The 24,407-nt window shown below is 37.5% G+C and overlaps 3 protein-coding genes across 4 annotated transcripts; 1 reads left to right on the forward strand and 2 right to left on the reverse strand.

Annotated features, from left to right (window-relative positions):
* Positions 1-7,009: 7,009 nt before the first annotated feature.
* Positions 7,010-8,325, forward strand: LOC102230565 (adenosine deaminase 2-A-like). Its single transcript, XM_005806900.2, has 4 exons — positions 7,010-7,016; positions 7,181-7,338; positions 7,422-7,624; positions 8,217-8,325. The coding sequence occupies exons 1-4, from the start codon at positions 7,010-7,012 to the stop codon at positions 8,302-8,304; spliced, it is 456 nt and encodes a 151-aa protein (XP_005806957.2). The 3' UTR covers positions 8,305-8,325.
* A 55-nt stretch (positions 8,326-8,380) lies between these two features.
* LOC102230828 (probable polypeptide N-acetylgalactosaminyltransferase 8) lies at positions 8,381-23,763 on the reverse strand. 2 transcript variants are annotated; one of them, XM_023350658.1, is made up of 14 exons: positions 23,437-23,762; positions 23,267-23,326; positions 18,179-18,297; positions 18,008-18,100; positions 16,350-16,590; positions 14,238-14,404; positions 12,831-13,014; positions 12,555-12,752; positions 11,027-11,141; positions 9,943-10,128; positions 9,658-9,795; positions 8,887-8,982; positions 8,651-8,818; positions 8,381-8,566 (listed from the first exon to the last, which is right to left on the reverse strand). In XM_023350658.1, exons 1-14 carry the CDS (start codon positions 23,655-23,657, stop codon positions 8,402-8,404), a joined length of 2,151 nt encoding a protein of 716 aa, XP_023206426.1. In that variant the 5' UTR covers positions 23,658-23,762; the 3' UTR covers positions 8,381-8,401. The 2 variants fall into 2 exon arrangements, with proteins under 2 accessions (XP_023206426.1, XP_023206425.1); XM_023350657.1 differs by having other exon boundaries at positions 18,008-18,297; positions 23,437-23,763.
* Positions 18,989-22,184, reverse strand: rad51ap1 (RAD51 associated protein 1). The gene is made up of 9 exons (XM_005806902.3): positions 21,905-22,184; positions 21,766-21,812; positions 21,297-21,432; positions 21,004-21,101; positions 20,831-20,920; positions 20,646-20,771; positions 20,387-20,566; positions 19,594-19,713; positions 18,989-19,515 (listed from the first exon to the last, which is right to left on the reverse strand). The coding sequence occupies exons 1-9, from the start codon at positions 21,919-21,921 to the stop codon at positions 19,388-19,390; spliced, it is 942 nt and encodes a 313-aa protein (XP_005806959.1). The 5' UTR covers positions 21,922-22,184; the 3' UTR covers positions 18,989-19,387.
* Positions 23,764-24,407: the final 644 nt, after the last annotated feature.

Here is a 24,407-nt window from a genome sequence, read left to right on the forward strand (position 1 = left end):
TCAAAAATGTCGAAATAAACGACATGCTATACTATGACGTCGAAAACGTCCAAAAAACGACATGCTATACTATGACGTCGAAAACGTCGAAATAAACGACATGCTATACTATGACGTCGAAAACGTCCAAAAAACGACATGCTATACTATGACGTCGAAAACAACCACAAAACGACATGGTATACTATGACGTCAAAGATGTCCAAAAAAACGACATACTATACTATGACGTCGAAAACAACCACAAAACGACATGGTATACTATGACGTCAAAAATGTCGAAATAAACGACATACTATACTATGACGTCAAAAATGTCCAAAAAACGACATGCTATACTATGACGTCGAAATGTCCAAAAAAACGACATGCTATACTATGATGTCCAAAATGTCAAAAAACGACATGCTATACTATGACGTCAAAAATGTCCAAAAAAACGACATGCTATACTATGACGTCGAAACGTCCAAAAAAACGACATGCTATACTATGACGTCAAAAATGTCCAAAAAAACGACATGCTATACTATGACGTCGAAACGTCCAAAAAAACGACATGCTATACTATGACGTCGAAATCGTCCAAAAAAACGACATGCTATACTATGACGTCGAAATCGTCCAAAAAACGACATGCTATACTATGACGTCGAAAACGTCCAAAAAAACGACATGCTATACTATGACGTCGAAAACGTCCAAAAAAACGACATGCTATACTATGACGTCAAAAATGTCGAAATAAACGACATGCTATACTATGACGTCGAAAACAACCACAAAACGACATGGTATACTATGACGTCAAAGATGTCCAAAAAAACGACATACTATACTATGACGTCAAAAATGTCGAAATAAACGACATACTATACTATGACATCAAAAATGTCCAAAAAACGACATGCTATACTATGACGTCGAAATGTCCAAAAAAACGACATACTATACTATGACGTCAAAAATGTCCAAAAAAACGACATGCTATACTATGACGTCGAAATGTCCAAAAAAACGACATGCTATACTATGACGTCGAAAACGTCCAAAAAAACGACATGCTATACTATGACGTCGAAAACGTCCAAAAAATGACATGCTATACTATGACGTCGAAAACGTCCTAAAAAACGACATGCTATAATATGACGTCGAAAACGTCCAAAAACGACATGCTATAATATGACGTCGAAAACGTCCTAAAAACGACATGCTATAATATGACGTCGAAAACGTCATAAAAACGACATGCTATACTATGACGTCGAAAACAACCACAAAACGACATGGTATACTATGACGTCAAAGATGTCCAAAAAAACGACATACTATACTATGACGTCAAAAATGTCGAAATAAACGACATACTATACTATGACGTCAAAAATGTCCAAAAAACGACATGCTATACTATGACGTCGAAATGTCCAAAAAAACAACATACTATACTATGACGTCGAAAACGTCCAAAAAACGACATGCTCTATGACGTCGAAAACGTCCAAAAAAACGACATGCTATACTATGACGTCGAAAACGTCCAAAAAACAACATGCTATACTATGACGTCGAAAACGTCCAAAAAAACGACATGCTATACTATGACGTAGAAATGTCCAAAAAAACGACATGCTATACTATGATGTCGAAATGTCCCAAAAAAACGACATGCTATACTATGACGTCCAAAATGTCCAAAAAAACGACATGCTATACTATGACGTCGAAAACGTCCAAAAAAACGACATGCTATACTATGACGTCGAAAACGTCCAAAAAAACGACATGCTATACTATGACGTCGAAAACGTCCAAAAAACGACATGCTATACTATGACGTCGAAATCGTCCAAAAAACGACATGCTATACTATGACGTCGAAATCGTCCAAAAAACGACATGCTATACTATGACGTCGAAAACGTCCAAAAAAACGACATGCTATACTATGACGTCGAAAACGTCCAAAAAAACGACATGCTATACTATGACGTCGAAACGTCCAAAAACGACATCTACTATGACCGAAAACGTCAAAACGACATGCTATACTATGATGTCGAAAACGTCCAAAAAAACGACATGCTATACTATGACGTCGAAAACGTCCAAAAAACGACATGCTATACTATGATGTCGAAAACGTCCAAAAAACGACATGCTATACTATGACGTCGAAAACGTCCAAAAAACGACATGCTATACTATGACGTCGAAAACGTCCAAAAAACGACATGCTATACTATGACGTCGAAAACGTCCTAAAAACGACATGCTATAATATGACGTCGAAAACGTCCAAAAAACGACATGCTATATTATGATGTCGAAAACGTCCAAAAAAACGACATGCTATACTATGACGTCGAAAACGTCCAAAAAACGACATGCTATACTATGATGTCGAAAACGTCCAAAAAACGACATGCTATACTATGACGTCGAAAACGTCCAAAAAAAAACGACATGCTATACTATGACGTCGAAAACGTCCAAAAAAAAAACGACATGCTATACTATGACGTCGAAAACGTCCAAAAAACGACATGCTATACTATGACGTCGAAAACGTCCAAAAAACGACATGCTATACTATGACGTCGAAAACGTCCTAAAAACGACATGCTATAATATGACGTCCTAAACGTCCAAAAAAACGACATGCTATACTATGACGTCGAAAACGTCCAAAAAACGACATGCTATACTATGATGTCGAAAACGTCCAAAAACGACATGCTATACTATGACGTCGAACGTCAAAAAACGACATGCTATACTATGACGTCGAAAACGTCCAAAAAAAACGACATGCTATACTATGACGTCGAAAACGTCCAAAAAACGACATGCTATACTATGACGTCGAAAACGTCCAAAAAACGACATGCTATACTATGACGTCGAAAACGTCCAAAAAACGACATGCTATACTATGACGTCGAAAACGTCCAAAAAACGACATGCTATACTATGACGTCGAAAACGTCCAAAAAAACGACATGCTATACTATGACGTCGAAATGTCCAAAAAAACGACATGCTATACTATGACGTCGAAATGTCCAAAAAAACGACATGCTATACTATGACGTCAAAATGTCCAAAAAACGACATGCTATACTATGACGTCGAAAACGTCCAAAAAAACGACATGCTATACTATGACGTCGAAAACGTCCAAAAAAACGACATGCTATACTATGACGTCGAAAACGTCCAAAAAAACGACATGCTATACTATGACGTCGAAAACGTCCAAAAAACGACATGCTATACTATGACGTCGAAAATCGTCCAAAAAACGACATGCTATACTATGACGTCGAAATGTCCAAAAAAACGACATGCTATACTATGACGTCGAAAACGTCCAAAAAAACGACATGCTATACTATGACGTCGAAAACGTCCAAAAAACGACATGCTATACTATGACGTCGAAAACGTCCAAAAAAACGACATGCTATACTATGACGTCGAAAACGTCCAAAAAAACGACATGCTATACTATGACGTCGAAAACGTCCAAAAAACGACATGCTATACTATGACGTCGAAAACGTCCAAAAAACGACATGCTATACTATGACGTCGAAAACGTCCAAAAAACGACATGCTATACTATGACGTCGAAAACGTCCAAAAAACGACATGCTATACTATGACGTCGAAAACGTCCAAAAAACGACATGCTATACTATGACGTCGAAAACGTCCAAAAAACGACATGCTATACTATGACGTCGAAAACGTCCAAAAAAACGACATGCTATACTATGACGTCGAAAACGTCCAAAAAAACGACATGCTATACTATGACGTCGAAAACGTCCAAAAAAACATGCTATACTATGATGTCGAAAACGTCCAAAAAACGACATGCTATACTATGACGTCGAAAACGTCCAAAAAACGACATGCTATAATATGACGTCGAAAACGTCCAAAAAAAACGACATACTATACTATGACTGTCGAAAACGTCCTAAAAACGACATGCTATAATATGACGTCGAAAACGTCCAAAAAACGACATACTATACTATGATGTCGAAAACGTCCAAAAAAACGACATGCTATACTATGACGTCGAAAACGTCCAAAAAACGACATGCTATACTATGATGTCGAAAACGTCCAAAAAAACGACATGCTATACTATGACGTCGAAAACGTCCAAAAAAACGACATGCTATACTATGACGTCGAAAACGTCCAAAAAAACGACATGCTATACTATGACGTCGAAAACGTCCAAAAAAACGACATGCTATACTATGACGTCGAAAACGTCCAAAAAAACGACATGCTATACTATGACGTCGAAACGTCCAAAAAACGACATGCTATACTATGACGTCGAAATCGTCCAAAAAACGACATGCTATACTATGACGTCGAAACGTCCAAAAAACGACATGCTATACTATGACGTCGAACGTCCAAAAAACGACATGCTATACTATGACGTCGAAAACGTCCAAAAAACGACATGCTATACTATGATGTCGAAAACGTCCAAAAAAACGACATGCTATACTATGACGTCGAAAACGTCCAAAAAACGACATGCTATACTATGATGTCGAAAACGTCCAAAAAAAACGACATGCTATACTATGACGTCGAAACGTCCAAAAAACGACATGCTATACTATGACGTCGAAAACGTCCAAAAAACGACATGCTATACTATGATGTCGAAAACGTCCAAAAAAACGACATGCTATACTATGACGTCGAAAACGTCCAAAAAAACGACATGCTATACTATGACGTCGAAAACGTCCAAAAAACGACATGCTATACTATGAGTCGAAAACGTCCAAAAAACGACATGCTATACTATGACTGTCGAAAACGTCCAAAAAAAACGACATGCTATACTATGACGTCGAAAACGTCCAAAAAACGACATGCTATACTATGACGTCGAAAACGTCCAAAAAACGACATGCTATACTATGACGTCGAAAACGTCCAAAAAACGACATGCTATACTATGACGTCGAAAACGTCCAAAAAAACGACATGCTATACTATGACGTCGAAACGTCCAAAAAACGACATGCTATACTATGACGTCGAAAACGTCCAAAAACGACATGCTATACTATGATGTCGAAAACGTCCAAAAAACGACATGCTATACTATGACGTCGAAAACGTCCAAAAAACGAACATGCTATACTATGACGTCGAAAACGTCCAAAAAAACGACATGCTATACTATGACGTCGAAAACGTCCAAAAAAACGACATGCTATACTATGACGTCGAAAACGTCCAAAAAACGACATGCTATACTATGACGTCGAAAACGTCCAAAAACGACATGCTATACTATGACGTCCAAAACGTCCAAAAAACGACATGCTATACTATGACGTCGAAAACGTCCAAAAAAACGACATGCTATACTATGATGTCGAAAACGTCCAAAAAAACGACATGCTATACTATGACGTCGAAAACGTCCAAAAAAACGACATGCTATACTATGACGTCGAAAACGTCCAAAAAAACGACATGCTATACTATGACGTCGAAAACGTCCAAAAAAACGACATGCTATACTATGACGTCGAAAACGTCCAAAAAACGACATGCTATACTATGACGTCGAAAACGTCCTAAAAACGACATGCTATAATATGACGTCGAAAACGTCCTAAAAACGACATGCTATAATATGACGTCGAAAACGTCCTAAAAACGACATGCTATACTATGACGTCGAAAACGACCACAAAACGACATGGTATACTATGACGTCAAAATGTCGAAATAAACGACATACTATACTATGACGTCAAAAATGTCCAAAAAACGACATGCTATACTATGACGTCGAAATGTCCAAAAAAACAACATACTATACTATGACGTCGAAAACGTCCAAAAAACCGACATGCTATACTATGACGTCGAAAACGTCCAAAAAAACGACATGCTATACTATGACGTCGAAAACGTCCAAAAAAACGACATGCTATACTATGACGTAGAAATGTCCAAAAAAACGACATGCTATACTATGATGTCGAAATGTCCCAAAAAACGACATGCTATACTATGACGTCCAAAATGTCCAAAAAAACGACATGCTATACTATGACGTCAAAAACGTCCAAAAAAACGACATGCTATACTATGACGTCGAAATCGTCCAAAAAACGACATGCTATACTATGACGTCGAAAACGTCCAAAAAACGACATGCTATACTATGACGTCGAAAACGTCCAAAAAACGACATGCTATACTATGACGTCGAAAACGTCCAAAAAAACGACATGCTATACTATGACGTCGAAAACGTCCAAAAAAACGACATGCTATACTATGACGTCGAAATTGTCCAAAAAACGACATGCTATACTATGACGTCGAAAACGTCCAAAAAACGACATGCTATACTATGACGTCGAAAACGTCCAAAAAAACGACATGCTATACTATGACGTCGAAAACGTCCAAAAAAACGACATGCTATACTATGACGTCGAAAACGTCCAAAAAAACGACATGCTATACTATGACGTCGAAAACGTCCAAAAAAACGACATGCTATACTATGACGTCGAAACGTCCAAAAAAACGACATGCTATACTATGACGTCGAAATGTCCAAAAAAACGACATGCTATACTATGACGTCGAAAACGTCCAAAAAAACGACATGCTATACTATGACGTCGAAATGTCATATGACGACGAAATGTCATTTCGTCAAATGACATTTGACGAAATGTCATTTCGACGTCAAATGTCGAAATGACATTTCGACATTTGACGTCGAAATGTCCAAAAAACGACCTGCTATACTATGACGTCGAAAATGTGGCCAAGTGACACATACTATGTAAAACAACTTAAAGACATATTATACTATGATGTCAAAAATAAGATAGTATACTACTACGTCTACAGTCAGGAAAAATCATACATACAACATAGTATAGTACGTGTTATTTTTCCTCGTTTTCGACGTCATGCTGGAATGCCTCGTAAGTTAAATAATCTTCCAGTGTTACTAAAATTTTTTTTTTTTACTTAAGAAATATCCTCTTGCTGAAAACTTACCTGTAAGTTAGTTTTGTCCTTTTCAAAGTTTACAAAAATATTAGATCACCACCTCTAATATATGTAAAAATTCTTTCCACGTCCGCAGATGATGAAGGCACAGACGTAGATCAGAACATTCTAGATGCTCTTCTCTTCAATACCTCTCGTATCGGGCACGGCTATGCTCTGGCACACCATCCTCTTGCCAAAGAGCTTTCCAGGAAGAGGAACGTAGCTGTGGAGCTCTGCCCAATCTCTAACCAGGTATTCTGTAAGAGCTGCTGGATGAGAAGGACGACATGTTTGTTTTTATGGTTAAAGCATCTGGGTTTGTGACTCCTGTGCAGGTGCTGAAGCTGGTGTCGGATCTGAGGAACCACCCTGCAGCCGTTCTGATGTCCGAGGGTCACCCTCTGGTGATCAGCTCAGATGATCCCGCTCTCTTCGGCTCAACTGGACTCTCCTACGACTTTTACGAAGCCTTTGTAGGAATCGGAGGTCTGAAGGCGAATCTGGGCACGCTGAAAGAGCTGGCCGCCAACTCCATCAGGTCAGCTCATGATGCTCATCATGAAGCTAATGGGAATTTTTTAAAGTCGTTCATAATAGATGTAATTTGAATGAATCACATGTTTTTTTTTCACTTTTTATTTTTACAATTTGAAGATAAATTTACAAAGAATGCACATTAATAAATGCAAATACATATTTGGGTTCATAGAAAAGAACTCAGATAATCTATTTCTGTCACTGTGTTCAGCCAATGTTTGAATTGCTGCAGAGTACGTGTTAGAAAGATGAACTCATCTGCTTTGTTTGGTGTTCATTAGCTTCTTTCAGTCGTCTCATCATTAATGTGAAGGAACAGAGGATTTTCTGTGCTTATGTAGCTGCTGGGATCATCAAACACATAAAATCATCTATTCCTTCACATCAGTGACAAGAGAAGACTAAAGTTAGTTAACCACCACCAAACAAAACAGGTGATTTCATCTTTCTAACACACTGGAACATAGTGACTGATTCTCCTGACTACAACTTCTAATCATGTCGTTTCCAACCTAAAGACTCTAGATGTACAGCAGCATATGAAGATAAGTTTTTACATCTGTCCTCAGTTTTAAAGTCATCTCTGTTTGCAGGTACAGCTCGCTGCCAGCTCATTTTAAAGACAGAGCTTTCGCCATGTGGCAAAACAAATGGGACGCCTTCATCTCTGATAATTCGTGACTGTCCAATTATAACTGATCCTGTTTGACTTGAACTATAATATTTTAAAAAAAAGCCCAGGATGTTGCCTGGTCTAATGGAGCACCAGCCTTGCAGGTCACAGTACCGGTTTCTCTGCATTAATGTGCTGTTTGTGTGCAATAATCATATGTTGTATCTTCCATCTCTGACCGCTGCACTGCTGGACAACCAGTCTGAAGCCCATGTCTCCCATCGCTACTTCTAGACATCTCTTAGTGTCTCTGTTCTGGATCTGTCCTCCCTGTGAATAAAAATGGTTTCATTTTTAACTTCCCTCCAGGAAAACCACTTTCTGTGTTGCTTAGATTGAAATAATTGTTTGTACCTGTTTGAAGTCCCACAACATGTGGAGTTTCTTCTGTTCCGCGAGATTGCACTGATACAGTCCTGGTAAAGCTCCTGCATCAGGATCCACCAGACAGTTGTTGCTACTGTATTTGTGTGATTTGATCCCACCAATGTAAAGTTTTCCATCAGTGAGGTAATAACAGTGCTGAGAGACAGAAAAACAAAATCAAGCAAGAAGCAAAAGTCTGAATGTTGTGAGCTGCTGATCGTTACCTGAGGGGAGAAGAAGTGGCATCCATAGAGGATGGGTGTGGAGCCAGGAACTGGACCCTGATCCACACACAGATCAGGCCGGAGGGCATTAATCAGCTGCACAAAGAAAACCAAACATGAATAAAATGTTTCATGTCACCATGTAGTTCTGTGGAGGCCACCAGTAACCAGTACATTATCTAGCCTTTTTTTGCATCTATCATGGTTAAGTTCAAATTTATTGCCAGTAAATTTTCACAAAAAAAAACCTCATTAATTTTGAGATTAATTTCAAAGTTTTAAGTCAAAAATGTTCAACTTCTTTTCTATCTATAATGATACACTAACAGAGTAAAAAAACTCAAAAAGCCACAAGTAGACCGGAGAAAGTTTTACAGTTTCTGCTGAGCTTGGTTGTAACCGATCTCCTATATTTCTATTTTTTCTGTCTTGTATTTCATTCAAGGTGGCATTAAAAAATATCTTAGACCATTAAAGTAGAGAATAATTGTGAGATGGAAGGAAAGTGTGGTTTTCATTTTCATTACACACAGCAGCTGTTGTAATAAATCCACTTATTCTGATTGTGCATCACTGTTTTCCCAACCAGAGGCATTTTATTCAGGTAAAATACTGTCTGCTGATAACTACTCCACAGAGCCCAATCTAAAAAATATCTCACTCCCACGGTTTCCTTTAGCTGCCATTATAACTTAGCAGTAGCTAATTGGCATATTGAGACCCTGTGTGAGGATTTAAAAGCCCAGCATTGGTGGCTAGTTTTTAACTCACAGCTCCGTAGCTCAGCAGGTCCTGCAGCGGTTCCAGCATGGGGTAAACATTATCCAGGTACCACTGGAAGGGCTTACACTTCAGCCTCTCCCTCAGCTTCTTCCTCTCTGAAACATCCCCGATGTCAATTCCATGATTCTGTTGGAAAACACATTCAATAAGATCACATGAGGTTGTTTCCTGGATCATTAACCGCGTTTGTGGCCTTTCCCAAACCCTAATCAGATTATTTTTAATGACTAAAGATTGGACTCATGTTAGTAATAATGTGGCGTCTCGTCTGACCCCAACGGGGAGGTTCCAGGCCACTTCCACGTTATATTTGTAGTCGTCCATCCAGACCTCTGCCACCCTCAGGGCGTTGCGCCTCATCACGGGGCTCAGGTCCGGGGCGTAGGGCTTACTGAAGCGTTCGATGTGAGCGATCTTCGAACAGGGAATGACCTCAATGCTGCCTCCACACAGCCACACCTGCCAAAACACAAACTCGCTTTAAAACAGTCAAAGGAAGGCAAGACAAGAGCCTAAAACACACTTTTAATATGAATAATTCTTCACTAATAAGCAGGACAGTTGTTTGGTTACAGAAACCACCACTAGGGGGCAGATGACTGAATTCATCTCATAAGATATAAATAAAACAAAGCAAGACGAAACATTCAGTCACTCATCCTAAATAAAGATATAAGAATCATTTTGACATGTTTATTGGACTTAAGACAGTATAAGTAATAAAGAAGGTGAGTAAATAATTCATTATTTAATGGGAGAGGTTAATAACCCTACTCTGGATATTTTATTTGATCAAATTATTCTTATTTAATATTTAAAACAACAACATAAAAATATTTACTTAACTTATACATTTAAAATAATGTGAAAAAGCAGAAATTTTATGTATTCAATTTTTTTTATTACTTTTTTGATCCCTCATATTTGCACAACATTACTGCTATTTAACTGTCATCCAGTTTTTCATTTTGTGGTAAAATTAATAAATTAGAAACAAATATTGAAATCACTAAAATGAATATAAAATCAGCTAAATTGTAAATGTAAAATTAGAGATTAAAGTGAATTTTTTTTTTTACTAAGGTAAAAATATATAGATATTTCTTCCATATCATTCCAAAGTACAAATCTAATTATATTTGTTTACCATCTAAATTTATGATGATTCCATATATCAATTTTAATGTGGCAGGGACAAATTACTGAGCTAGATAAATAAATAGAATACAATGATAATGTATTGTCATTATATGTAATAAAATCATACGTGCAATCATAAAATCAGCACATGTAACATATAAAGTCAAAACCATTTAATTGTGTTTCTTTTTGGTTCTGGGCTCATTTTAAATCTGACCCGGATGCCGAGCTCCACGTTTTCTCCTCCGTATATCTTCATCCCTCCATCAAGGCTTCCGATTTCTCCAAAAAACTTCCGATCTGCAACCAGTATTCCCATGATGGACGGGCTCCTGGTGGGACCAGAAAACAGATCAAATACTGACTGAAAGTGGCTGATGAATCAATATACAATATGTCTTCAGGGATCTATTCTGGGGTCAGTTTAAATTATGTTTATATGTTACCTTCAGGTTTAGTTTTCTAAAACAGATATTGTCACTTTCCTGAAATAATGTCCCAAATCATTTTTTTAGAAAGTAAAATTACTACCATCAGCTGACGAGGCACCTTTTCTCTTCTTTAAAACATGACTTTGACGGTAGTTTTGACAACACTACCAGTTTGAACATCTTTTTATACCCTGTGAGGTCACATTTAACTAATATCACCAAGCTGATTTAAGACTTTAAAGGATAAATATTCCCTGCACAAAATGTCCTGCAGCAGGCTTTCTGTCAATAGTGCTTTGTGTGCTTTTCTTTAACCTGCTTGTTTCCCGTCATGGACGCTCTCCTTCACCAGAACACAAACTGGTACATAGCAACAACAACATTTTACAGCAATTAAGCCAAACACTGAGCTGGTTGTCCAACATGCTGTGAAAAAGGAACCAATGCTGAAAGTGAAGCAATCAGGACCAAGTGTGAAAATTTCATTATAATCTGATTATAGAAAGTTATGAACATGCCAAAAAAGTAACCTCTAAAACAAATCTGTTTAGCCACGAATGAGGGTCAACATTAAGTCACTGCTGTAACTGTAACCAAAATCGATGTAAACCGATCCATGACATTTTGATTTTTGCAAAATGAAGACGAGGCACAAAAAGAGATACTTGTAAATATTAAAAAGAAGAGGTTTTAGTTGTCCAATGATTCTGGTTTAGAGCGGGAAGATATGTGGGGTTCAAATAAAGAACAGGAGAAATTGGAAACAAACAATGATAAAACAGTGAAAACGTAACACTATCAACCAGATGTGAACTTGGTTTCAGTTCGGGTCGTATAAAAAATCTGAATGTTATTAAAGTTGTGCCAGAATGTATTGATAAACCCCATTAAACTGTTGAAATATCAATAAATAGCTGTTTTCTCAACATTCAATAAGCATTTCTTAAAATTAAATAATTTGGAACATCTTGTCCATCCTGGATTTTGACTGTTTTTGTGGGGGGGAGGGGGGGCAGTCAAAATCACAAATGTTTTGGTGCTAAATTAGAAGTATTTGTAAGGAATTCTTACTTTTTATTAAAGTAAATATTTGCTGTATCGGTGACTTAAACTTGATGTTTTTGACCAATTTTGCAGATTTGTGAAAAACTAGAGGGACTTATTGATGTAATCTGGAATCTAGAGGGCCACATAAAAAGCCACGGTGGGCCAGATTTGGCCCCCAGGCCTCGAGTTTGACACAAGGCCTATAAACTATAAACTAAGCACAAACGGTGTGGGCTTTCTAACAAATACGAATGACGTGACTCTTACTTGGCAGGTTGGGATTCGTCCTTCAAGGCGTACCATTCGGGTCTGAGTCCCTCATACAGGCACCACAGGGCCCAGTCAAAGCCATCACCGTTGGTCCTATAAGGAATCACTGTCAGGTCGTCAAAGTTGACTTTATCAAAAACTGGTGTCAGTATCACGGTGCGGTCCTCTTTAATCCGAGCCAGCAGGGGTTCTGCCCTGCAGAAACAGAAAGCTATTTTACTATAACATTAACATAAGATGGAAAACCTCAGGATGCAAAGTCCTTCAACCAACCACTGAACATGGACCTCTATGTGTGCATCCAAGATGGCCACCACATCTCCCACTGCAGCTTTCCACCCGGACAGTCTGGCCTGGGTCAGGCCGAGTTGCTCAGAGTGCCGAATCTTCTTCACCAGACCGGGCCGCTCCTCATGGATGGAGCTAACGTACAAGTCCAGCTTGTCCAATAAATCCTCTGCAGCAAAATAAAAACAAAAATCTTCTGAGGAGGAGATTTGATCTTCTCACATTTAGGGGAAATAAGGATGAAGACGTCCAAAAAAAGACAAAAGCATCTATAGGTCCAGTTTAAGCCAGGAACCTTTAGAGAAAAATAAAATATGTGAAACACTTAATTCCCATAAACAGAGAGACTTTCATACAGAAGTCCTGTCTGTAGTTGCTCTTGAATGAATGCTAAAACTTCACTCCATGAATTGCATTAACTCGCAGTAGCCCTCAAAATCAACCAATAAAAAGGTTGGGGACCACTGATCTAAGGGACGATGTTAGTTAATCGATTAGAATTTTAATCAAATAAACCATTAATCAACAGTTTAGCGCAAGTTGATTAATTCTTTGCATCGTTAATTCACGCTAAACATGAGTTGCATTTTTAAACAGGTTTTTTTTACCCCTCCCCTCCAGGGGTCTTTTGTGGGCTCTAGTGTCCCTTATATGAAAGTAGGCTGACAGGAAAGGGGGAAGAAGAGTGGGGAAGACACGCAGGAAATGTCGCCGGGTCCGGGAATCGAACCCGCGACGGCCGCGTCGAGGACTCAAGGCCTGAAAACGTGGGTCGCGCTAACCGCTACGCCACCACGCCCCAACATGATTTGCATTCTAATGCATTTTTCTTGAGTGTACAAAAGTATTACAAAGCATTTGTAAAAAACATAACAGTTTTCACAGCATTTGTCTTTAAAAAATGTGATTCAGAAGTTGCTTTTCAATGAAAATCACAGAGCAATCCAAGGTTTTAGCTCTAAACAAATGCCTAATGCTCCTATGAATTATTCATCCTGCTGTTTTTAAGGCACATAAGACTTTGCAGAGCAACAGAAAAAAAATTCAGGCTCTGAGTTGAACCGAGTAGTAGCAGATGCAAAGAAAATACCAATGGCTCGAGTACTAAGCCCAGTGGGACGCCATGTAACAATGGAGCACAGTAGGATCTGGAGTAATTTAGAACAACACTGTCCAAGCCAGGGTCGCAAATTTCTTCACTGTACTCCAGGTGCCTTAATAGGATATAAATTCACAGAGCTGAAAACAACAACCAAGATCACAGAGACCCTGAATCTCTAAAATAAAGGTTCCCACATTATTTCCAGCAGAACTTTCAGATAAACCTCAAATGAAAAATACAAATTTTCAGTCGTCAAACTAATCCCACAGCTGATAGGACACCAAACAAACCGTTGGAGCTGTGATCGTCCACCAGTATGATTTCTCGCAGCAGCCGGGCAGGCGTCTTGTCGATGATGCTGCGGATGGCTCTCTTGATGACAGAAAGGGCTTCATCCAGATAGATCAAGATCACACTGAGGGAGGGCAGATTCTCTGGATACTGTTTCTCTGCACATCTGTAACCATAATTGAAGTAACTGTAAGATGATTCATAGTATTCATGAAAGACAAATATGAGGTTATTGACAAAAAATAAAAGATAAATTGCTTTTAAAGCTTATTCTAGCTTTATGTGATATATCATTTACATTGAAAGGTCTCTTTCGCCATCATCTGAGAAGAAGAATCCTTGATGAGACCTTTTCACCTTCTGTCCTTCATCGAGATCGTTCTGTTCTACTCCTACTAACCGAAACCTTCAGAAATTTATTGGTGATTCAAACAACTTTCTGTGAAAACCAGAGAAACATCAGAGATGAATCTTATTTTGTCAGTCCGTGAACACAAAACACATTTGGAACCTATTGTTCTAATTTTGTTTCTCTATTTACTCCATTGTAGGATCATGTGTTAGATTACAAAGATGAAATAAGCTCTCAGTTTTATGTGATTAACCTATAAAAACGATCAATAAATCTACATTCTCTAATCTAAAGCCAGATCTCAGTTTAATATATTTTATTTAATTAATTGCTTGTGTATAATGACTTGAAACCTAAATCACCAATGGTTTAGTCAAACTATAAAATTCTTATATTTCACATTGATCACATTGTTTCAGATGTAAACAATGCTTTGTTCCTCCTCCTGTTAAAGCTCATTACTAAATAAACTAATAAGCTTGATTGTATGAAATGTAGTTGCAACATATTTTAATGCAGTTCAAGTTCACCGTGTGCGTAGAAAACTTACTAAATTGCTCTCCTGCTTCATAAAGTTAGCACTTAGCATTACCAGGCGTGTGACATAAACAGCCCTGTCTGTCAGGAGAAACCGGATAAACCGCCTCATTGCAGCGGAACTTGGTTTGGGTTTCCACGTAGTTCGAATGAAGCATATTTTATAAACAAATCTTATTTAATTCCAGAGATTTACAGGGTAACCTTGCCTCTAATTATAGATTTAACATCCGTTTTCAAACTTATGGCGTCTAGCATCTGCCATCGAAACACACCGTTGATATTTGCCATCTTGCGTTCAAAAAGTATAGCATCTGGTGGTGGAATTACATTAGTTTTTTATTATTATTAAATCTAGAAGGATTAGCTTTAGGATGTATAAAACAAGATCTATTCAGAATAACCATTGCAGCACCCATAGGGGGCGCTGCAGCCAGCCCTCAATCAATACAGTCGTACTTTAGCTGCTATTTTGAATATAATCGTAAAACAATAGAAATAATGCATTTCTCTGCAAATTGCTCACATGATATAAGAAATATTTGTAGAAAACTGTCTAACAATGCGCTTTGAACCGATGTTCAAAAGTCTGTTTCTATATATTCCAGTTGATTTTTTATTATTTTACTTTTCCATGATGTCAAATAAGAAAGCAGAATATTTTAGCTGTTTCCTTAAAATACAGTAACTTAATTACTGTGAATTATTTATCAAAAACTTACAAAACATTAGATTTCATCATCTGGGTTTTGGTTTAGTTAGTTTTGTATTTAAATGTTTAAAACAAAGATAATCCTAATTTAACAGAAAAAAAAGCCAAGCTTAGTCAGCTCTAACACTTGTGTAATGCTAAAAGTTGGACAAACATTCCAATTTTTTAAAACTAATGTATTTATGCAGCATTTAAAATCGTTCTTAGTGCAACAATTATCTGTTAGCTCAATATTATTATCATTATTGACCTTTAATCTACCAGGAAAATCCCCAAATAAACTTTAAGAGAATCCAGGCTAAGCCATAGATCCCTGTTGTGCATTTTCAGAACAACAAGCAGGAATAATGTCAATAACGTCTAGACCTGTTCCAAATCAAATAGGAATCTTGGCTGCTTAAGGCAAATTGACTTTTCAGAGTTGGAAGGATCCCTGTAATGACACCTGTGTGTGTGGAAAAGGTGTGCCAGCTTTCCCCAGATCCTAAAGGAGGAGGAAGAGGAGCTCACCTTGGGGGTCTGGTGTCAGGAATGTCCCGGTTGAGCGGCAGCCGGTCACTCAGGAAGCCGTTGTATCCGTATTGCTGGAACAAACCCTCGGCCTCCTTCTGCTCCTCCTCCGACAGATCGTCCCCCCACTTGCTGAACAGACGGGAGTTGGGGTACAACTTCCTCACCAGCTTCTTCTCCTTCACTTTGACTCCTTTCTCTTCCTCCTGCTCCTTCTTTTCAAACTTTTTCATCAGGTTCACTGTGGACAAAAGCAACTTTAGTTTGTTTTACTTGCCCCACCCTGAGCCGCAAACAGCAGCGGCTCAGGGTGGGGCGGCTGAATAAAATCAACATTCAAGCAACTGAAATTGCGATAATATATCCATATGTTACAAATGATGTTGACTTTAAGTCCTGTAGGAATTTATTTAGGTATTAACTACAGTCCACACTGTGGCATTTTAAGAATTTCAACATTGGATTACATTATAAAACTGAAAACAGACCAAGATTTGCATAAAACTTAAAAAAGCAACTTTAGAAAAGTCATAACAGATATCAAAAAGCTAAATCATTTGAAAATAGCTTAATGGCTTGAAACTCAAATAAGTTGAATTGAGTTTCTACCTAAAAGTACGTTGTAGCAGTTTGCTGTGAACGAGCACAAAGATTTTGTTGAATTTTGTGGAATTCTGACCATTTTAAATGGAGTCAAAATTTGCATAAAAGTTCAAATATCTTAAAAATTGTGCAAATCGGTTAGTATACTTGAAGTAAGATAGAAACTAATTTACAAATAACTTTTCAGCGAGACACAGGACCTTGTTTTGAGTAAATAAGGCGTTAATATTGATTTTAAATCGTGCAACTTCCACTGGCAGATTATTTCACTTAAAACACTGTTTTTAAAAAATCAATATTAAAGAATTATTTTATTAAAATATGTATCTATATCCTGCTGAAAAGTTACTTATAAGTTGGTTTTGTCTTATTTTAAGTGTACTAGGATATTTGCACTAAAACTTGACAAAAATGTGTCTTTTTGGTCGGGTTTCTAGTGCAAATATCTTTGAAATAAGACAAAATCATCTTACAAGTAACTTTTCAGCAAGACATAGGAGATTGTTTTGAGCAAATAAATTCTTAATTTTTATTTTTTTAAATGCTAGTTCCACCAGCAGATTATTTCGCTTAAAATATGTAAAAATGTTTTGCTATAAGTTAAATAATATGCCAGTGAAACTAGTCCTGTTTTAAAAATCAATATTAATGAATTATTTACTTAAAACAAACGTCTATATCCTGCTGCAAAGTTACTTGTAAGTTAATTCAGTTTTATTTCAAGTGCACTGAGATATTTGCACTAGAAACTAGACCAAAAATACTTTGTAAAATTTTGTTTTTGCAGTGAAAATGGTTACTTTACCAAACAATATCGCAGCAGAACTGCTGAATCTGTTAAAGTATGCAGAACTAGTTAAGAGCAGAAAAAACATACATATCATGGAATAGAAAGAAAAGAGAAACAATCTGAAGAGGTGAGAGTGCTGACAAGTCTTGGTTTGTTTAAGAATTAGCATAGATGTTCAAATAAACCCAGAATAATGACATTTATTTTCTAAAACTCTTTTAAAAAGTTGTTTAAATCAACTCAAATTTGAGAGAGGTGTACTCACTCAGCCTGCTGATGTCCTCTTCCATCCTGTCCATCCTGCGGATCACTCCCTGACCCCGGATGGAGTCGTCGTGCTGGGCTCTCTGCAGCCTCTCTGAGTGGGAGTGAAACTCTGTTTGTATGGAGCTCAGGTAAACCAGAGCTGTAGCCACAACGAAGACCATCAGCAAACCTTTGACCCAGCCGGATCTCATCTTGCTGCAGAGGTTGGGACGTTTCTGCTCTTCAAACAAGCGGCAGAAAGTTTTCAAGCTGGATAATCTCTCTCTGTCTCCACCCACATCGGTGAATCTGAAAATATAGACTTTAATCTGCTGGGCAGATTATCTCGTTTCAGTCTCACTCTTTACACAGTTTGTGTTTTCCTTCCTTCACACCTGCAGGGTTTCCGCCATTAACTCCACCAGCAAAATCTGTGGGGAAACACGGAGCAGGGGTGAAGGGAAACTCAAATATTAGATTACTTCTGCTGTTTTAGTGAATATATTAAATAAATTCACTAAAAACAGGTGTTATTTAATTCACGTAAAGCTTCATTTGGCTTCAATGCATAATTTGGTTAAATTAAATAAAAAATAGTTTTTTCTGATCCATGCCATGTTTTCCTTGCGTCCACTCTGACCTGAGGCATCCTGCTGTGAAATGTCGAAATGACAAATATTTTTTTAAATCAAACAAGAATCAAGGTGAAGATATGTATAAATATTCAACCTTCTTCATGACTGAAAAGATGTTCATGTAGATTGAATATAAAGGCAAAAACAGAACAAAGATTAAAATAAGAAGAAATTTCTGAATAAATAAATGGGTGATGACTAAAATAGTTCGTTTTCTCTACAATAGATTATTTCACCATCAGATGCTGACAACAATAGCATATATAATTGTTTTACTCCATATTTACTATATTATTTTCTATTTGTTTATTAACTATTTATTATTTACCAAACTGGCACAACTACATTTCATAATAAAAAAAGAAAATTGAATGTAAAAGTTCTTATAGCACATTTATCTAATAACACTTTGAAGAATTTTGAATTAATATAAGTTACAACATTTAATTTCCCTTTGGGTATTTTTAAATTTGAATCCTCTTCCTCACTTGAAACAGATTAAAATTTTTTAAAAGTATTTAATGTGCATCTCTGAAAATGATCCAGCGTGAAAAGATAAATGCTTTTAAACTTTATTTTTTTTTGTTTATGTACAGTATATACAAGAACTATAAAGATGAGTAAAATGTTTTCAAAACGACAAAAAGAAGAGAATATAAGGAAATGTAACGAAAGAAAAGATTCATTCTGAACTAATTCAAACTGAAAAGAATCACAATTGAAACTGATGTCAAACGGGATTAAAAACATTGACAGATTATCTGTTAGTGACTGGTGACGCTCGGGTGGAGCGGTTTGACCCGGACCATGCGGGACAGTCCCAGTCTCAGCCCGGCACTGGGAGACTTCACAGCCGGCGTCTGGGATGAGGTCGGACTTTTACCGACCTGAGCTGGAGGACAAATGCATCTTTACTACGTTTACTGTCTTGAAACAGAAAAATGCAGCAGAAAATGCGGTCGGGTTCTACCTGGCGGGTTCCACTTCGGTATTCTGCCCCCTGCTGGACTCACAGAGCTCACAGGCTTCACACTGAATGAAGCTGGCTTACTGGGAACCAGTTTGGCTGCTGGGGGACTTCTGGAAACTCCTGAAACATGGAGTAACTCTAAAGCAAAGACTTATGCACATTTTTCTTTACACTCACAAATAGGGTTTGAATTTATTCTGTTCATCATTTATTGTGAAGAATTTTTTATAAGAATTTCTATTATCGTCTCGAAAAAAAAAATGACAGAATTTTTTTTTTTTTGCCATTTTCTCCACCATTTGTTCCATGTGGGCATCAATAAATATAATTAATATGAAAATATGATTAAATGCAGTCACTGTGTGCAGTTTGATGATATAAATCAAATAGGTTTTTCAAATACGATCGTTTTTCAAGAACAATATTTGTATTTATGGTGCTATGAATACCAAGCAGTTGCAGCCAAACAGTTACCTAAAAAAAAGTAAACAGTTTTTAAAAAAATCAAAAACTTAATAATTATTATAATAATACCACACATCGCTATTAAATTTATAGTCCATATTGCCCACTCAACTTTCCAACGCTCACAGGCAATGTAAGTTTGTAGTATAAAATAGAAAAGTTTAACATGAATTGATGTAGATATTTTTTATAGTGGACAGAATTTCCCTATGTAACCTGGAAAACACGACGAACAGCAAAAGGACTTTCTAATTTAATTCTCTAGGCCCTTCCAGGTCTGAAAAATACTGAAATTAACAGAAATCTTGTAGAACTGAAGCCAACTTACCTGCAGCCTGTGGTTTAGAAAGTGAAGACCTTGATTGTTTCTTTTTGGGAGCGGGACTTGGCTTGGGTTTGTCTTTCTTGGACACTTTCTCCTTCCTTTTAGCCTTGCTGGATTTCTTCACTGTAAACTCCTCATCCTCGCTCTCCTCGGGCTCACTGAAATCTTCATCGCTCTCTGAATCTGAAAAGGCACGGCGGTTATTGCTTCGAGTCGACAACAAAAGCAGGTTGATACGAATACGGGCAGGGAGCCAGATAACCTGGAGTTAGTTTGGGTTTGTAGTCTTCATCTTCGTCCTTCTTTCTCTGCACCTCAGCTGCTTTAGTTGAGGTCTTCCTTTGTCTGGCAGCTGGTGATGCTTTCTCTGATGTGATTTCATCAAGGCCTGAAGAAAATGTTGTTAAAAAAAAGAGACACAGAGAGAAAGAAAAAAGAGAGATTTACCTAAAACTGCTCCGTCCACGCTGCAGTTGGACAGAAGCAAAGAAGCTGGATCTGTGTTTTCATCGACAGGGCTTTGAACTTTAACATTTGCTGGGAAAATAACAGGAATAAAACAAAATTAGAAGTTCATAAAACATAAAAGCTACATGTTACGTGCAACAGCTAATCCTTACTGGTGGGAGAATCGTTTAGTCCGTCTGAGTTATTGAGTAAAGAAAGCGTGATGGCGGCTTCAAGATCTCTTTCATACAACTTTTCATCCAGCGGTTTTCTGGAAACAAGTAATGAGTTTATGTTCACAACATGTAACTAGACATATCACAGTTTACAACAGGAGCAAACAGGTTATTGTGGACATTTTTGTAAGGTTTTGTTGCGATGGATTAGCTGGCTCCATTAAATCTGAAGATAACACACAGACGCAGACTGTAAAACTGATTTTCTTGCCCTGATCTGTATCGCCCACCTGCTCTTCTCGCTCTGAGGTGTTGTTGGGTTTGACTCGGGGCTGGAGGACCTGACTGAAGGTTTCTTCTGTTCGTGTTTCGTTTCCTCTCTGGCCTTTTTGCTGGGCGGTGCTTTCGAACAGGCAAAATCCTCATCTGTCCCAGTATAAGAGCAGGAAACACAGACATATTTATTATAAGGAAGCTTATAATAAAGAGTTTTTTTGTTTGTTTTACCAGAAACAACATATACTAACACATTTTCTACCACCAATGTAAAGCTACATTGTAGCTAGTAAGAAATCATTATATTTTCTTCCTCAGATCCCATTGAAAACCTTATATAGTTGCATATTTTTAAGATTTTCAGAAACAAACAAATACATTAATAAACAGTTCTTTAAATAAGACAGGTTTGATGGGATGTTGTCGAAAAAACTATTTACTAAAGCAAACCAACCAGCGTAGAAAGCTCATTACTTAACTCACCATCATCCAAATCTTTGTTTTCATAGTAGTTCACAACTTTCGTCTTCCTGTGTTAACACCAAACGCGTAATCATCAACAGCGGTTAAAATGATCAGCATATAAAAAGATAAAGTGGCAGTGATAAAAGCGTATACTCACCGGGATGGTCGGTCCATGTCCAGAGTAAATATGAAGCTAAATTTTGTTTTTATTCTTGAAACATTAACGGCTGGTTTATAAACACGAACAGCTGCAGTGACAGTACGCTAATGCTAAATGTGTCCGAAGAAGCTAACCCCAGGCTACTTAAAACTTTACTCTTACTTTCTAATAAAAAACAATTTCAGCTTTAGTTAAGTAATGTCGTAGCTCGTCTTTCCTGCTTTCATCCAGCCCGCCGGATAACACCGGAAGTGACGTTTTGTTGACCAATATGACGAAACACGCGAGCTGATTCGTTTCTACCTTCAACGATTTTATTTTTTTCGGTTTGTTTTTCTTCTAAATAAACAAAACTGTATCAATACACAAAATAATATTAATAAAGAAATAAAACTATATTTTTTATTAGCTAATTAAGTGACGAATATGCTTCTTTGCTTTGTTTGACGTACGTGCTGGCGTCAACAGTCGTTTTGAACGTAAGGGACGCCGCCATATTGGAAAGGTAAATTTGTGCCTATAGCTTTGCATAACCGCTGAATATTGGACCAACACACACCGTCATACAGCTATATTTATATTTTCTTAGCTGATTCCACGTAAAATTATAAATGAGTAACACATTTTTATTGTATTTTGGTATTAAAACATTATTTATTGTATCAGATTAGGACATATTTTTAATGTACTTCATGGTACTTCTTGTCATAATATGACTTCTAATAAGTAATATGGCTTTAGTCAGAAGACAATATAGTGTTTTCAGGCAATTGTTAATGTTCTCTTATCCATTTTTTTATTCAAAATGTGTTGTTTAATACAGATGCACTGCCAGCTTTTCTAACATGAAAGACTGCACAGTGTTATAAACATTTTGTCACTAACGCTTTCTTACCATCTAGATATCTTATTAAATCTACACACTGATGTTTTTCCTCAGCTAAAATCATAAAATAAATCCATCTATTTAAATTAACTTAACACTAAAATCATATTTTTAGATCTCAATGAAAACAATATACAACAGTATCTTCTTTTTGCTGTTTCCTACTACTTAGAATAAATTAAAATGAGGATGTGTTGAGACACTGGCCAATAAAGCCTAGAAATGACTCATCCCACACTTCCAGTACCATGCTGCCAAACATAAGTTTGCACAAGCTCACATGTGGAAGTGTGTGGGGAACCAAAGTTAAAAAAATAACATAATTTACTTAAAATATAGTCACGTGTCTTTAAACAGTTTAAATACAGTCATCTAACAAAATTAAGGATATTTTATTATAAGCCTGTGCATTTTCTACCAAATTTGGACATATTAGACATCAATTTTAATAATACTGAAGAATCCGTCTCTACCTGTGGATGCAGGGTCCCTGAGGGTTTTTTACGGTCATTAGGCGATAGGTGGGGTCCATCCTGGACAAACAAGACAGAGAAAAAGAAATCAGACAACCTCACTTTGTTCTGTTTTGGCAGACTTCTATCTTTTTTTCTATTTCTAGTGGCCCTAACTCGGGGTCACGCACATGAACTCTGGACAGGGGTCAGGGTATGGATCGTTGCAGCGTCTTGACGCAGTTTCTCCAGCAGATGGCGGTGTGGGTCCGATGCGCTCATTGTCTCTACCGGCTGATTGACATGAGCTTGACACGTCCTCAGCTGCCCACTCGCCCACACTTGGGCCGGAAACAATCCCTGCTCCTTCTGAAGTGGGGTAAAAATGAAATCTGTCCATTTTTACAGCCATTCCAAGAGAGCAGCTGCTCTACCGAAGGTTGTCATTTTCCTCTTTGCGAGTGGGTGGCTGTCGGCTGTGGTTTGTCACACAGTGGACCTGAAGCAGAGGCTCGGGGACGCCAGGGTCCGTATCTTCGGACCCAGACAGGGAAGGAAGACAAGCAGGCTGGGGCCAAAAGGTCTTGTGGTCACACATTCCTAAACTCCTCCAGCGCTGCCTACAGCTGGGACTAAAATATCCCTCCGAGTCATGCAAACACTGCTGTTACAACACTTCTAATCGCAAGTGTTAGAAGTTTTATAGAATGTAAACAATGTATATATGTTTACATTCTGTTTATGACAATATCACAATAGCTGCAATGAGCATGCCTCACTGCCTCAAGGTTGACAATATGATTTAAATATACCAGCTTCAATTATAACTGTTAAACGTTATGAGATCTGAGTTTTACGTGACATTTGTCTCTAAATAGCAAACCATTTTCCTACATTACATTTGTCTATTAATGTACTTTAATTAGCTTTTTGGATTGGGGACCAACATCCAAACCTGGAGCCTTTATCCGTCTAACTCTGGTCCTGCTTTTATGAGAAACTGGGTTTAATCAACTCCACAGAGACAAAAGAGAGTAAATTTTAGTTGTATTAAACAACAAAACAAAGGTTTCATTTTCATATTTCCCCTTCAGTAATTGTTTTATCTCCTAAAGAGAATCAGCTTGGCTTCCTAGCCTACTTGGCCTCTGAGGTCATCAGT

The sequence above is a fragment of the Xiphophorus maculatus genome, chromosome 17, assembly GCF_002775205.1.
Source record: "Xiphophorus maculatus strain JP 163 A chromosome 17, X_maculatus-5.0-male, whole genome shotgun sequence".
NCBI classification, from domain to species: domain Eukaryota; kingdom Metazoa; phylum Chordata; class Actinopteri; order Cyprinodontiformes; family Poeciliidae; genus Xiphophorus; species Xiphophorus maculatus.